The sequence below is a fragment of the Theileria orientalis genome, chromosome 3 (genome assembly GCF_000740895.1).
Source record: "Theileria orientalis strain Shintoku DNA, chromosome 3, complete genome".
Taxonomy (NCBI): domain Eukaryota; phylum Apicomplexa; class Aconoidasida; order Piroplasmida; family Theileriidae; genus Theileria; species Theileria orientalis.
Window position 1 is genome coordinate 765,134 of NC_025262.1, and position 13,265 is coordinate 778,398.

General features: G+C 49.9%; 3 protein-coding genes across 3 annotated transcripts; 2 read left to right on the plus strand and 1 right to left on the minus strand.

Moving 5' to 3' along the window:
* Positions 1-139: 139 nt before the first annotated feature.
* Positions 140-1,246, plus strand: TOT_030000357 (nucleolar protein; the record flags this gene model as incomplete). The annotated part of the gene is made up of 1 exon (XM_009693100.1): positions 140-1,246. The coding sequence occupies one exon, from the start codon at positions 140-142 to the stop codon at positions 1,244-1,246; it is 1,107 nt and encodes a 368-aa protein (XP_009691395.1).
* A 128-nt stretch (positions 1,247-1,374) lies between these two features.
* On the minus strand, positions 1,375-1,858 carry TOT_030000358 (conserved hypothetical protein; the record flags this gene model as incomplete). Its single annotated transcript, XM_009693101.1, has 3 exons — positions 1,375-1,501; positions 1,609-1,678; positions 1,735-1,858. 3 exons carry the CDS (start codon positions 1,856-1,858, stop codon positions 1,375-1,377), a joined length of 321 nt encoding a protein of 106 aa, XP_009691396.1.
* Positions 1,859-2,335: 477 nt separating this feature from the next.
* TOT_030000359 (uncharacterized protein) lies at positions 2,336-7,285 on the plus strand (the record flags this gene model as incomplete). Its single annotated transcript, XM_009693102.1, has 4 exons — positions 2,336-4,482; positions 4,564-5,894; positions 5,937-5,954; positions 6,081-7,285. The coding sequence occupies 4 exons, from the start codon at positions 2,336-2,338 to the stop codon at positions 7,283-7,285; spliced, it is 4,701 nt and encodes a 1,566-aa protein (XP_009691397.1).
* Positions 7,286-13,265: the final 5,980 nt, after the last annotated feature.

Below are 13,265 nucleotides of genomic sequence, written 5' to 3' on the forward strand. Positions count from 1 at the left end.
GTTAAAATTGGAAAATTATACCCGTTTTTTATGATGGCACTATACAGTTGGATATATGTAAAATCATTAGTTCTCTATCGCACATCATCATGTTCTGTTCACCTGTTTGCTTCATTTGTATTTTATTTGTAAAATAGATATGCCTTCTTCCAAGAAGACTATTAAAAATAACAAAAGCACCCAGTTCAATGATGACTCGATTTCACTTTCATCTAAGTTGGAATCCTGGTTAAAAAACATAGAAGTTGATGTCGATCTCTATAGAGATGAACTTAACAGGGTTTTGGCTAATAAAAAATGTCGCTATTACAGGATAGTTGATAGAAACTACTCTACTGAACATGTGTCAGTCAAATGGCTGAGGGATGTCGATGTTTTTAGGAGCCATTCCAACGTCGAAAAGGCCTGCTATGGAATAGACGCCTCCAGTGCTGCCGTGGTGGACGCTCTGAGGCTTAATAGACTTTGTGGCAACGACCAAGCGTGGATTCTGGATATGTGCTGTGCACCTGGAGGGAAGCTGTTGGCCACCGTGAGCTGTTTGAGCAAACTCAAGGGCCCTTGTAAGTGGAAGGTTGTGGGACTGGACTCCGTCAAGCGGCGCCTTGACGTGTGCAGGTCCATGTTGAGGAAGGAGGACTACGACTCAGACAAGATCAACGTCACTCTCCACAGCTGCAGGTCCCAGGAGTTCTGCGAACTCGGCGGCGAGCCCATGCTCGGGAGGTTCGACAGGGTGATTTTGGACGTAGAGTGCACTCACGAGGGCTCCCTGCGGTCTGTGATCCGCACGATCAAGTACTGGGGGATCGACTCGCTTGAGAGCAAGTGGACCCGGGAGTACGCCTCGAAGATCGTATATAACCAGAGGGAGTTGCTCCAGCAGGCAATCAAATTAGTGAGGCCAGGCGGGCTCGTCGTGTATAGTACATGCTCCCTGGACAAAGAGCAGAACGAGCTGTTGGTTTCTGAGGTGGTGAGTCGACTTGACAACATCAAGTTCTATCCCCTTCCGGTAAACAGCTGTCCGTGTTGCTCGTTTAACTCTGAGGAGCGACCAGAGTCTTGGCCTTCCATTCCCTGTACTGCCTTATTGAGGGAACGTTGCAGTGACGATGCCTTTTACAGGCCTAGTGAATCAGATACTCGTTGCAGAAACGCCGATTCACCAGCAGCTGTCCGATTCGTTCCCGTAGGAGGTGAAACTGATGGCCTATATATTTGCGCTCTCATCAGAATCGACTGAAACCGGATTCCTCTGCTCACACTTTTCACTCCACTGGTCAAACGAGTCAACGGCTTCAAGTATCTTGTCCAGGTGCTCGTCCCTTAGGAATCCTATGTCGTCCTTGGGGTCGATCTGAGTGTGTTTGTCTATGATTGCCTTCCTTCGTGCATCACTAAGCTGGAACCCCTTCTTCTGTTTGATGAGCCTTTTATAGTGGTGTTTTGGGTAGTGGCGCAACGGCCTGTTACTGAGCACTTTGTGGGCATTTGTATTCTTCAATACTCTGTTAATCTTACTTACTATTTCAGATTTGCTCCTGTGTAAATATTAGATCTTAAGCGACTCATAGTATTCAATAATAGTATGTGCTAAATAGTTACCTGTTGCCCAGAGTGTCATCTATTTTTATCTCAACGGTGGTTCTGCGATTAATCCTAAAAGGAGAAACGCCTACACATTTGTATAAAACGAGATAATTTCATAAGATTCCATATATAATCAATTACCTTTAAACATTTTATCGTCAAATGTGTTTCGGTTGCTATGTTTTCTAGACAACAAAGGTAAATTTGAACTATTACTCAAAAGATTATAAGAAGCGACAAATGAATAGATGAAACAAAAATTCATCTTACACACTTGATGATATTCTCATTTTCAAAAGTAAAATGAGCGTGTTAGAGTAAGTTTTCGGAAATTTATAACTGCGTCACATTAATAGTCAAAGTAGGTGTTCGATGGGGTTGAATCTATTTAAATTTACGTTAGTGTATTAAGGTTAGGTTTATGTATATATATATCTATGTAATTGTTAACTATAGAACGCGGTGTATTTTATTCCACACTAATCAACTTCAGCAACTAAGTTTACATAAACAACATACAGCATCATTAACATTAGCATTGAATTAACATATCGTGCGAAATTGTGAGTAATTTCAATAAAAGATCAAATATAGTTTGTCGTTTCAAGGTATATATTGGAATTTTAACACACATATAATAACTTTCAATATATATTCTGAGCATATTATGGTAACTACCACAACAAGTCAAATAAGGACTTTTAAACATCGAATAATCGCTTAATATACAAGATAAGGTAAAATGATAGTTCCTCTGGATTCTTCGGAACAGCTAATTCCACCAGTTCTCCCCAACGAGATAGAGTTGATCCTGAAAAACTTCGACGATGAAGTGATATTTCCAATATCTAAAGCGTTGGAAAGGGGAGAACAGCCAAACAAAATAAAGGAGGCATTCGCGTCGACAATATACTCGGACTGGAAGGAAATACCGAATTTCAAGTTCAGAATCATGTTTTTCCCAGTGTGCCCACACGCAGAACCAGGACCGACGCTAAGCCATTTTAAAATTAGCGCATACGTGGAGTCAATGGGAAAGGAAGATTGGCCAGAAAATTGGATATGCTACGGCACAAGATTCTGTATCATCATCATTAACCCGAACGAGCCGCACTCGTCAGTGTTCAAGAGAGACTCGTTTAACTTCTCGAAAACGGAAACAGATAGAGGATGGCAGGGAATAATGTCGCTGGCACAGATCATGGAAAACGGGTTCCTGAACACGAAGGGAGATTTGGTGATAAGAGCAGGAGTGTACCCAGTGGGAGCAGAAGCAGACAGGTCAGTGAAGGAATCACCGTACAGCTGCAGAGAAGCAACAGGGTTCGTGGGCCTGCAGAACCACGGAGCAACCTGCTACATGAACGCACTGCTGCAGAGCCTGTACAGCATCACAAAATTTAGAAAGGCAGTGTACAGCCTGGCATTTGATCTGAAGGACGTAATGGGAGAAAAGTCGTACCAAATAATACAGAAGCTGGCAAAGACAAACACGAACCTGAACTACTATGACGCGGACAATTCGATGGACGTGGACACGCCGTACCCGGAGTCGAGCTCGACGACATACAGAAACGGTGAAGAGCAGAAATATGTCACACAATTCGATGAAAATGAACTGCCAGCAGAAGGAGCACTGGGAGACTTCCTGGATAACCTGGAAGAGGGTGACTACTGTAACCTGCTGTTGGACGAAGAAGAAGAGGAGACGAAGGTGCCGTGCGTAGGACTGGCGCTGCAAAACCTGTTCTACATGCTTAAGTACTCGGAGGACCCACCAGGCTGCAAGGAGCTGGTGAGGTCGTTTGGATGGAAGCTAGCAGACCTGTTCACACAGCAGGACAGCCACGAGCTGCTGAAGCTGCTGCTGGACAAAATGGAGGAGCAGATGAAGGGCACGAGCGTGGAGGGAAGCGTGAAGAACATATTCGAAGGAGAAATGGAAACGTACATCGAGTGCATAGACATAGACTACAAGTCGTGCAGAAAGGAGACCTTCGAAGACATACAGCTGGACGTGCAGGGATGCAGTAACATCTACGAGTCGCTGGACAGGTTGACGGCGCCAGAGCTGCTGGCAGGAGAGAACATGTACGAAGCGAAGGGGTACGGAAAGCAGAGAGCGAACAAAGGAATAAGATTCCTTAACTTCCCACCAGTGGTGATATTCCTGCTTAAAAGGTTCACGTTTGACCTGCAGACGATGGACACAGTGAAGCTTAACACGCGCTTCGAGTTCTACAAGGAAATAAACCTGTCGAAATACATACAGCAGTCGTCAGAGTCGACAGCGACAGCAAAGGAGGAGCCAGAGTCAAGAGGAAGCAAGGGAAGCCAGAAGGGAGAGGAGTACGAGTACGAGCTGCAGGCAGTGGCAGTGCACCACGGCTCAATCAACAGCGGACACTACTACGCGTTCACGAAAAGCAGCAGCAACTGGTACAGGTTCGACGACGAAACAGTGACGAAGGCGTCGGAGTACGCAGTTATCGACGATAACTTCGGAGGAGAGGAGCAGGAGTGTTACAATTACCTGACGACGAACATGAACAGCCACGGAATGTATAACAGCATTAACAGGTTCAGGAAAAACAAAGTATATAACGCGTACATCCTGATGTACGTGCTGAAGAGTAAGAAGGAAGAGATCCTGGGAGACGTGGACATGGCGAGAGAGAAGTACCAGATGCTGCGACGCTGCAGAACGCAGAGCCTGCTGAGCAGCATGAGGACGAGAATCAGAGAAAGACTTAACCGCTACATAAAGCTTAAGATATACACAGCAGGAGACTTCAAAGGAAACACGCTGCTAAACCAGCACTACAGCACGTGGCCGAACAAGTTCGTGCTCACACAAGATAAAAGCACGAACCTGACGGAACTGCTGAAGTACGTTAACGCGGAGCTGGAGACGAGTGAATCAGAAGAAGGGTCGAACAGCATGAAAAACGGAAAGGTGACGAAGGCGAGCTACCTGAGGAAGATGAAGAGAAACGAGGAAAACGTAGACCAGAATTTCTACGTGCTGGGCTTCCACGAACAGTTTAACAGGTTCGTGCCACTGAATGACATCAGAGCGATGCACAAGGAGCCAATACAGACGCTGAGTCAGTTGGTAAACCTGGTGAGAAGCGAGTACTACCAGCACTATGACCCGACAGTGTACCTGCTGCAAGCAACGCCAGCGAAGAACATGACGGAGCTGGAGGAAATGGCGAAAGAGAAGGAGGAAGGAAAAGGAATCGCAAGCAGGCTAAAAATCACGCCCAAGGCAAACCTGGAGGCATTCAGCCCTACGAGCAACGGAAGCGGAGGAATATTCACGCCGACGAGCGGAGTGTTCACAGCAAGTCTGCTTAACCCACACGCAACGCACACGCAGCAGCTGATGGTGTTCATCAAGTACTACGACATCTTCTCGAGGGAAGCAACCAGTAACCTGAAGTGCATAAACCTCTCGTACCTTAACCCTGAGAGAAACGCATCGCAGCTGCTGCCAATGGTGCTGCAGCCACTCATGGAAATGATGTCGAGCAACCTGGTGACAAAGTACAGAATGAGGGACCTGAAAAACCTGACGAAAGCATTCACAGCACTGTACCAAAGCAACGGAGGAAGCACGCAGACACAGTCGCCAGTATCTATGAGGTCGGAGGTGAAGCAGGAGGAGGAGGAAGACGACTCAGAAGGCACCTCGGACGGAAGGCAGATACTGCTGGACGACGAGGAGGAGCTGGCGCTGGACATGGACAACAAGATCGAAATGCTGATGAAGAAGGAGTCGCTGCACCTCTACTGGTACGTGGAGCTTAACAACAGCTTCACGAACCTGAGTCCGAACAGGAAGATGGAAGAACAAGTGAAAAACGGAGACGTGCTGGTCTTCAACTTTAGGCCGACGGACGAAATGAGGAGGGAGATAGAGCTGGTGGAAAGAAAGACGACACTGAAGGAGGACTTTGAGCCGACGACGCCAGCAGTAAACCTGGACGGATTCAACAACTTCGTGCTATGCTCGACGGACAAGTACCTGGAAACGTATAACCTGGAACAGGACGACTCACTGAAGCAGTACAGAGACCTGAGGAGCAAGTGGCTGGCGCAGAGAGAAGAGAAGGTGGAGCTGCACAAACTGTACACGCCGAGCATATACGACTACCCGAGCTTCGTGCACTCGAGAATGAGTAACGTCAAGGTGGTCTTCAAGCTGTACGACCCTCTGGAGGCACTCGCCACGTGGAAAAACTGCATCAACGGGCCGGTTAACGCGAACCCAGGAGAAGGAACGGAAAGAGAAGGGAGTCGCTCAGGAGAGTTGCAGCAAGGAGAAGGAGATGGCGCAGGCGCAAACAGCGGAAAAAGTGGCGGAGCAAACAAAGCAGCAAATATTGGAGCAAATAACGCAGCAACGCCAGTAGGAAACGGAGGAGCAAACAGCACAATGACGACGGCGAGAACGGAAAGGCAGAGGGAAGAAGGGCTCATAGATAAGCTGGAGATGACAGTGGACCTGAGGACACCCTGCAAACACGTGCTGAGGTACGTGAGCTGGGCACTGGGAGTGGACCCGTCCCACGTGCTGGTCTTCAGCGGAGTGCCGCACACGCTCGAGGCGCAGACCTCGCACCTGCTCTCGCTCGACGACTTCTGCCACAAGGACCACTCGCTGGGATACGCGCAGCAGTCGCTGATGGAGCTCTTCAACGTGCACAAGACGCCAGTGAGGAACCACAACAGCACGTACACGCGCTACGCGAACGCGGACTACAGGTACGGGCACGAGAGCGCGATGGATGACGATGACATGGACTCGGACGGCTCAGGCTCGCACTCGACGCGCTACAACTTTAGGAGGCTGGAGTTCCGCACGAGCCACGAGGGGCGCCACGAGAACGCGGAAGAGAACGTGGTGTACCTGGGCGTCCTCTTCGAGCCGTACTACCAGTGGAACTACAAGAGCAACCAGGAGAGCCTGAACGTGGTCGCGCAGGTGTTCAACGAAAAGGTGCAGGTGGTCGCGAGCCTCATGTGCAAGGTCCCGCTGAACTCGACCGTCAGGCAGCTCTGCAACCTCGTATCGCAGAACTACTACGACTTCCTCAACTCGCCCTACTCCTCGCAGAAGAGGGCGAGCTCGCAGAACCTGTTCAACTACCAGAAGAGGACGAGCCACTCGCGCTCGCAGCTCGCCATCGAGGAGGACGACGAGTGGCCCTCGCTCGTGCTCGTCGACGTGCTCGCGCACTCGTACACCGTGGTAGACCTGAGCTGGCGGATCAGCGAGCTCCCGCAGTACAGCACCGCCAAGTTCAGGAACCTCTTCTCGGCGCCGCTGCGCTTCGTGCCCAACTGGACGCCCGAGCAGCACGACCTCATAGCGCAGAGCAAGCTCTGCCCCCTCACCGTCTACCACCAGACGCCGGAGAAGGTGGCCTTCGGGCACCCCTTCCAGGTCCTCGTCGCGCCCTCCTGGAGCTTCCTGCAGGTGAAGACGCACATTCGGAACACGCTGGACCTGCCCAAGCGCGAGTGGGACCGCTGGTCCTTCTACCAGCTGACTGGCGGGAACACGCGCGTGTGGAAGTCGAACGACGACCACCTCGACTGGGACAAGCCCGGGCTGAGCATTTTGGCCGAGCACCCGAGCACGACCTACCGGCCGCGGCACACCGGCGTGATGAGGATCACTTAGCGCGGCCTGCGCGCGCGGCCCCTGCGAGGCGCGGTGCGCCATCGTGCCCGAGATGTTTTTGTCCTTTGTTACTGTAAATTATATATAATATTTTGTCATAAGGTTGCCCGCGTCCACTCGCGTCGGATATAGTTATTAGTCTGTTTTTTATGTGTGTAATAGTATGTTTCTCCATGTGTGTGTAATAGTATGTTTAGGTATGTGTGTGAAATAGTATGTTTAGGTATGTGTGTGAAATAGTATGTTTAGGTATGTGTGTGAAATAGTCTGTTTAGCCATGTGTTTGAAATAGTATGCTGGTGTGGCAGTGAGTGTATGATTGTCTACGGGTAGTCTAATAGTATGTCGGTGTGTAATAGTATGATATGTTAGTACACGTTGGTGTTGGTCTTAGTGTAAACTGCTCTCCATACAAATGTGGTATTGGCACTGCATATCGACTCTGATAGAAAACACGTAACACGTATAGATATGGTACAAGTTAGCGGAGAGCACTGGTTTCAATGCGCGCAGTGCGGCGAAGGGGGGCTAAAACGTCGTGTTCGACAGGTCGTGCTCAAACAGGAGACGCGTGCAGTCGACCAGCTCGTCGGAGTGAGGACGCAGCCCGCGCTCGAGCCTGCGGTAAATCGCAGCCGCGAAGGCCGGGTCGAGCGCCTGGACGCTGTCCGCGACGAAGAAGAAGTTGTCGAAGGTCAGCGCCGCCATGAGCCGCTGCTTGAAGAGGTCAAAGCTGTCCACTGCGCTCAGGTCGACCTCGGGGGCGTGGCGGAAGACCGTCTCCAGGAACTTGACGACCTCGGGCGAGGCCGCGCCGTAGAGGCCGCCGAAGCGCTCCTTCAGCTCCGGGTAGACGGCCAGGAAGTTGCAGATGCACCTCCGCACCATGATCAGCCTGCTGTTGTTCACCTCCAGCCTCTCGCCCCCGTCGCTGACCGACGACAGCGACGAGATCGAGGTGTAGCTCGGGAAGCCTTTGGGCCCGTGCGAGGCCTGGCTCGACGGCGTGCCGAGCGCGTTCGCCGAGGTCAGGCTGTGGTAGAGCGTCTGCAGGAAGCGCTGGTACTTCTCCCGGTTGAGCAGAAAGAGCGGCTCCAGCTTCAAAAACGCCTGTATGTTGAAGTCGTCGAAGAAGATTTCAGTGTACACGCTGAACAGCACCTCCACGTACTCGTCCATCTCGTCGAACTGCTCACCGGGCCTACCACGGCTCAGGTCACTCGTTAACCCATCACCCGGTAACACATCACCTCCTAACCCAGTGCCACCAGGGACTAATCCGCCAACTAGCCCGGTGTTACCATGGTCTAATTCGCCCTGTAAAGCGTCGGCATTTATTGGTCCGAACAAATACTCCTGTATGTCGTCTGCTGACCCCTCCACTTCCGGCTTCAGCCTACGTCCGTCGCGTGCCTCACTCGCGTAAAAGAGCGCCAGGTGCCTGTATATCTCCTTCACCAGCTCCAGGTTCACCGCCACGTGCGACGGTATTGTTTTGAACAGGTTCAGTCTGTACTCTCTGTTGTAGATGAAGGAGGGCGCCGAGATTGTTACGCCTTCCGGGAAGTCTCTGAAGAGCCCCAGGAAGAGCCGCACGCTCCGCGTCTTCGCCACCACCGCCTCAGGCCAGCCCGTGTTCACCAGGTACGGCTCGAGCTTTTCGAGGAACCTCCACGCGTGCCTCAGCTCGTTTTTGTTGAACACGTCCTGCATCTGCCTCAGGAACTCGCCGTTGCACACGTACGAGCAGCTTTCCATGAGCATCATGCACGCCGTCTCCGCGTCCACCGGCACCAGCCTCGACACTGTGATATCCCCCAGGTTCCGGTACTGCAGCAGCTCGTTGTCGCCCTCCAGGTCGTACAGACTCACGGGATGAAGCGCCGTGCCCTCGAAGTAGTTCATTATCGGCGGGAAGAGGCTCCTCTCAGGCCCGACCTGCTTCTTATGGTAGAACAGCTTATCCTTCAGCAGGTCGAGCTTGTTCGTCTTCTTCGCTATGTTCAGGAACTCGCCCTCCGCCTTCTCGATTGCTGCCGTTATGAAGCCCGTTGCTACGTTTGTTCCCAGCTTGTTAGCAAGTTTCCCTATCGACTGTCTCATTCCCGTCTTTTCACTTCTGTTAACGTCTAACATCGTGAGCACGCTTTTTCTAAAGTACGCGTCGTCGTACACTTCTTCCTGTGGTAATTCCTGCGCATTGCTGTAGTCAAACAGCTCGTTTACTTCCAAGTTTGCCATGTGCTCCTCTGCGTATCTGCTAGTTTCGTATTCCAGGTAACTGGTTGCGTCTGCTACGTCCCCGTCTACCGAGCGTTGTCCCATGTCGCTTTGTAGCTGAAAGTACAGGTCTTCCATGAAATCCATATTCTCTTCTTCTCTTTCATCGCCCTCTTCTGCCGTGCCCGTCCTCATCAGGTGATTGTATATAAACGTCATCGACTTTGACAGGTGTGCCGACACGCACAGCTCTATCATGTTCGACACCATCTGCAGGTTCGATATCCCCAAGTACAAGATTACCAGCAAATTTACACACAGACCTGTCAGTGCTGTTTTGTTTCCTTCCAGTTCCAGGTACTGTTTTTCTTCCAAGTTAGTGTCCTCCGTTATGTCCGACAGGATGTTCACCAGACTCATGAGTGTGCTGCTCATGTCCTTCGGGCACAGATGCCCTATCACCAACTTCAGGTCTTCAAACAGCTTCTTCGTGTACATTTTATTGGACAACATGTGCTCCAGTATACACTTAAACACCAACAACAGCACCTCGTCCCCTTTTTTACCATCACCTGATGCGGCTCTTCGTTTGCGGTGACACGGCATATTCACCACTTGGTTGTCAACCAACACTTGTATTACACGGCTACCTCCTTCTGTTTTCACCACTTCGCCTTCACACGCCTCCTTTACTTCTTCAACTGTTGCTGTTTTTGCCAAATCTACTTCTTCAACTTTTGCCATTTTTGCCAAATCTACTCGTTCTGCTTCTTTACCTTGCTCATTAAGCACTGACAGCAGCGTTCCTAACGCCCTGTCTATTAGGCTCGTCGAGTCGTAAAACTCATACTCCAGCTGCTGGTGCTTCTTCCTTCCCGTCAGGTTGTAGCATTCGAACAGCAGTATGCTCTTGTACACCCTCGAGAGCACCTCCAGCATGTTCAACTTGTCTGAACTTTCCTTCGCTTCTCCCATTCTCAGGTACTCTCTTACATTTGTGTTCGAGTTAACGTGGTTAACGTACAGGTCTATCACTGAGTATATTGTCATCGTCTCAAAGTAGCACTGCGTGCTGTAGAACTTCCTGTTCTCCGGCACGAACTTGCAGTGACTCACGAGCAGGTGGAACACGTTTATGTTGCACGACAGGTCCATTCTGTACACCACGTTAAAGACGCAGTCGAGGCTGTTGTTAACGAATCGCTCTTCTCTGCTTCCAGTTCCCTTTAACGTTTCCGTGTTTCTGTACCACAGTTGCAACTGCTGATTCAGGTAGTTCAGGTTACCCTTCGAGGCTATTGTGTAGAAGAACATGCTGCTGATGCTGTCCGAATCCGCGCTCGATATGTAGTTCGACAGGTTAATCAGTTCAAACATACAGTTTGAGAACTCAAGGGGGTCCAGAGCCAGGTCCATTATGAAGAGCAGTATCTTCTGAAGCAGCACAATCAGATGCTCCTCGCTCACCAGAGACAGCATCAGGTCCCTCGGCGTCACCATCAGCCCACTCGAGCCCTCCGCGTTGATCAGCGCCAGTATGTTCAGCAGCACTTCCACAAAGTCCAACTGGCAGTTGATGCAACTTACCAGCGTTTCTACGCTTAGTACCAGCTCCCCCTCACTAGCACTGCCATAGATGTTAACGGCACCACTGTAGTTGTTGCTTTTGGTAGCACCATAGTTGGTGGGAGCAGTGTCATCAGTGCTACTGTAAGCACTACCAGTACCCGTAACATCACGTGGGCGTTTACTGCTCCTTGCCATGTTGGACACGAACTTCTTGTACCCCGAGTAGGCGCTGTTGCACACTTCCTCGTCCGCGCTAAAGTGCCTCAGCAGCCTGAAGAGCGTGTTTCTGGCGTCAAAGGCTTCCTCAGGGCTGTTGAAGCCTGGGTACGACGTTACAATGTTGAACGTCGACCTGATCAGGAAGTAGTTTTCCAGGAAGTTGTATTCGCAGGTCCCACTGTAGACGATTTGCACGAATATGCTGAAGAGCTTGTTTCTGAAGCCTGTCTCCAACAGCACTGACGACAGCGAGTACAGTATCTCGAAGGACCTCGTGTTCAACTGCTTCATGAACGACTCCGATATGCCACTCAAGTAGTCGCTCAACCCACTATTGTATGAACTCAGCAGCGAAGAGTAGAAATCTGCGAAATCTTCGTTTAGCGGCACGTATTCGTTTTCAAATTCATCTCTGCTTGCGTCACAGTCGCCATGCACCTCCTCATCCCCGTTTCCTCCCCCAGCTCTGTCCAGTGTACTGGCCATATTCGCTACGATTGGTGAACTAACTACTCGGGCTGAACTCGTCAATCTTATTGGCGACTGCGACCTCGTTGTGTTCGGCGTGTTGCTCGTTCGCGTCGTGTTTAGCGACTCTGTTGCTGGGCTGATAAGCACGAAGAACGACCGCAGCTTGTTCGACAGGTTGCTAGTCTTACAGTGTAGGCAGAACCTGTACACCTTGTGCTTATCTTTGTACTCCTCGTCGCACTCGCACTCCTGGTTCGACTGCGAGACTTCGAACTCGCAGAAGAGGCTCAGCTTCTTGCTCGCCTTCAGGTCCAGGTACTCGAAAAAGGTCATCCTCTCGCCTCCCTCCGCGGCCGCCACCTCCTTGACTCCTATGTTCTTGTTTTCGCCGTAGCTCACGCTCGAGTTGAGCGACTTGTATATAAAATACTGCTTAATGATGAACTTAAGGAAGTTAAGCAGCTGCAGCTTACTTTCCATTCTTGGGGTCCTGTCGACGCTTCCCAGGAGCCTGTTCATGCTCTTTATGAACCTGATGAACAGGAAGTACGACGAGTTCGTGTACTTCACGATAAGGTATATTCTCCAGATGCACCAGTCGACGAAGCTTAGCATCAAATTCTCCTCCGCGTAACCAACTTCTACTCCGACTTGGTCGTCGCTGTTTTCAAACAACACCGACTTGAAGACGTACTGGTACTCCTTGAACTCGAATGATATTGGTATGTAGCTCAGCAGCACCTTCCAGTTCCTTTTCAGGTGCGACCTGATGCACTGTTCATGGTTTTCCAGCAACGCTTTGTATGCTTCTGGATTCCCCGTGAACAGTGTGTAGCACAGCAGTGCGAATATTTCTGAACAGTTCGCTTCTCTGTAAAACGACCACAGCAATGTCAAGCTTCCTCTCGAGTATTGATTGGATCCTCTATATTCTAATTGATCCGGGTCCCCTTCAAACAGCTTGTTTAACTCAGATTGGTCCACTTTAAATTTAGACGTTATTTCTCTAAATTTGTTATACTGCTTCACTCTTGGCTCGTATGTATTATCGTTTTTACTGGGCTTCAGCGGCACTTGCTTCACTTCTTCCGACAGCTTCATACATATTCTAATATATCCGTTGAATCTCCTTAGCAGAAAATTCAAAGAGGATAGGCATTCTCCACGCTTATCGTCCCAGTCGCTCTCCTCCATCGACTTCAATCTACTTATTGCCTCTGTCAGATACACGTAGATTTTATACAAATTAATCTTAACGTCAGAACATGTTATGAATGCTTCGTTTCCCAGGCTATACACTGACGCTACGTCAAGAATCCTAAAATTTTCACATTTGTAGTCATCGCTCGTGGCCTTTTGCGATATATCATCCTCCTTGTGCTCAATAGACCTACATTTGAGTGTGTTTGTAGGATATGGGTCGTATTGTATTGCGCTTTTGGCGAATTCGAGTGGGTTGCACAACGAATTTATTGTTTGCCTAAAGTTAAAGAGCCAAATT